General features: G+C 51.5%; 1 protein-coding gene across 1 annotated transcript in view; it reads right to left on the bottom strand.

Annotated features, from left to right (window-relative positions):
- The window catches only part of LOC106809078 (DNA topoisomerase 2-binding protein 1-like), a 46,273-nt gene that overhangs the window by 33,630 nt on the left and 10,488 nt on the right, over positions 1 to 2,155 (bottom strand). Inside the window, exon 8 of the mRNA XM_014812028.1 lies at positions 186 to 274. Within this exon, the coding sequence (XP_014667514.1) occupies positions 186 to 274 (89 nt within the window). The remainder of the gene's footprint in view (positions 1 to 185; positions 275 to 2,155) is intronic.

Raw genomic sequence — 2,155 nt, 5'->3', positions numbered from 1 at the left:
AAGACTAGGACATCGCAGGATGGTAAGACATGCTGAGACACTGCGGGTCAAGACTAGGACATCGCAGGATGGTAAGACATGCTGAGACACTGCGGGTCAAGACTAGAACATCGCAGAATGGTAAGACATGCTGAGACACTGCGGGCCGAGACTAGTGACCGGCACAGTGAGCCGTTTCAGCGTACCTTCGGCCTCCACCATCTCCTTGACCTCTCGCTTCGTTCTGGCATCCAACTGCGACACACAGATGGTGAGACCAGCAAATGACGGACACCTAGGAGACACACACCAATGAACCAATTTAGCAACAGCGTTGTCCTAACCCTAACACTACTCTAACTCTGATCCTATTACAAACCCTAACCCCTGTTCTAACACTACCCATTCAACTTACCTTTAAACCTAACACTAACCCTGAAATCAATCATAACACCTATTCTAACACTCACCATAACTCGTATCCTACCACTAATCCTAAATGCACAACAACAGTTATCATACCCCAACCCGAATACTCCCCCAATTAATCCAACACCAACCACAATGTTAGCGTTGATACTGACACTAACCCCAGCGCTGATCTCAACACAAAAACTGTCACATAACTATTAAAGAGATTACGTCACGAATTTTCTATGGTAAAATTTGTATAAAAAAAAATTCCCAATTTTTTACATTAAAAGTAAGAACTAACGGGACTAAACAAATCGTCAAATTCTTACCTGATAAGATTGTTTCTCAACTAGTTAAAAATCCAAAAAACCTGGACGATTTGAATTAATGTTCTCAACATTAATTGCTTGCTATGGGCTATATGTATATGAGTCGCGAGTGTATGTTCACATCGAACAATATCGCTCTCTCTATTCGCTATCGCTCTCTCTCTCTCTCTCTCTCTCTCTCTCTCTCTCTCTCTCTCTCTCTCTTCTCTCTTCTTCTCTCTCTCTCCTCTCTCTCTCTACTCTCTCTCTCTTCTCTCGTCTTCTCTTCTCTCTCTCTCTATCTTCTCTCTCTCTCTTCTCTCTCTTCATCTTTCCCTACCCGCTCTCTCTCCCTTTCCCTTTCTCCCTTCTCTACCCTCCTCTCTCCCTGCCCTCCCCCCCGTCGCGGACGACGTCACGGTCGTGCCACAGACGTACAGGGGCGTGGTTCGCAGGTTTATCTGTCTCACTCTCCATCTCTCCCCTTCCCTTCCCCTCTCTCCCTCTCTCCCTTCTCTCTCCTCTCTCCTCCTGTCGCGGACCTCGTCACGCGTCAGTGCACACGTACAGCGGGCGCATGCGTGTTGCGTCCGTGTTTCGCAGGTCGATGTCGGGCGCTGCCAAATGACGCGGATCAGCGACATCAGCGCGTGCACGTCAACGATACGGCAATGACCACCATGCCTGAACGACTCGACTGATGCCGCCGACCGCCGGCCGGCGCCACCTAGCGACGCGTTCGACGCCTCGAGCTTGCGCCACGCCGTCGGCGACATGTTCCTCGACGGATGGCTAAGGGTCGGGTGCGCCCATCTGTGAGCCGTTCCGTGCGCGGAATCGCTCGCTGGGTTAAATCGCGTTTGTACGTTGCGTGTTCGTCTGTGGCCGTCGATTTACACGCGCTTGCATCGCCGGCATGAAAATTTTGGGCGGAGGATTTATGGGATGCAGTATTTGTGTGTATGGTTTTGTATTTGTTTGAGTATTTGCTTGACGCGTGGCCCCTCTACAGATCTACCTGAGCGGTCTTTCTCGCCGGGCCGGCTGCGAAAAGGCGAAGATGCCTTGATCAACGTGGGCGGCGGCACGTGTAACAGCGAGCTCACGACAACGATCTCCCACGTCGTAATGTGCGGCGCCCGTCGCGCCATCACGGAGCGGCTGCGCTACTGCGGCAAGCGCGAGGTAGCTGGCCGCTAGTAGTGCGAGGTAGGTGGCGCTACTGCAGGTGCGAGGTAGGTGGCGCTACTGCAGGTGCGAGGTAGGTGGCGTAGGTAGTGCCAATGTAGGTGGCGCTACAGGTCGATATTAGGTGGTGCCAGGATGCGAGGTAGTGCCTTGTCGGGGTAAATGCTTGGTCCGGTCGCATTAATCAACCAGAGTGCTAGTTAAGCCCGACTGGTCGTGTTCTAGAATTGGTTCATTATATTATTGCACTGAAAGGTCACCTCTTG

The sequence above is a fragment of the Priapulus caudatus genome, unplaced genomic scaffold (genome assembly GCF_000485595.1).
Source record: "Priapulus caudatus unplaced genomic scaffold, Priapulus_caudatus-5.0.1 Scaffold326, whole genome shotgun sequence".
In the NCBI taxonomy this organism is placed as follows: Eukaryota; Metazoa; Priapulida; class Priapulimorpha; order Priapulimorphida; family Priapulidae; genus Priapulus; species Priapulus caudatus.
This window is presented reverse-complemented; position numbering and strand designations above follow the sequence as displayed.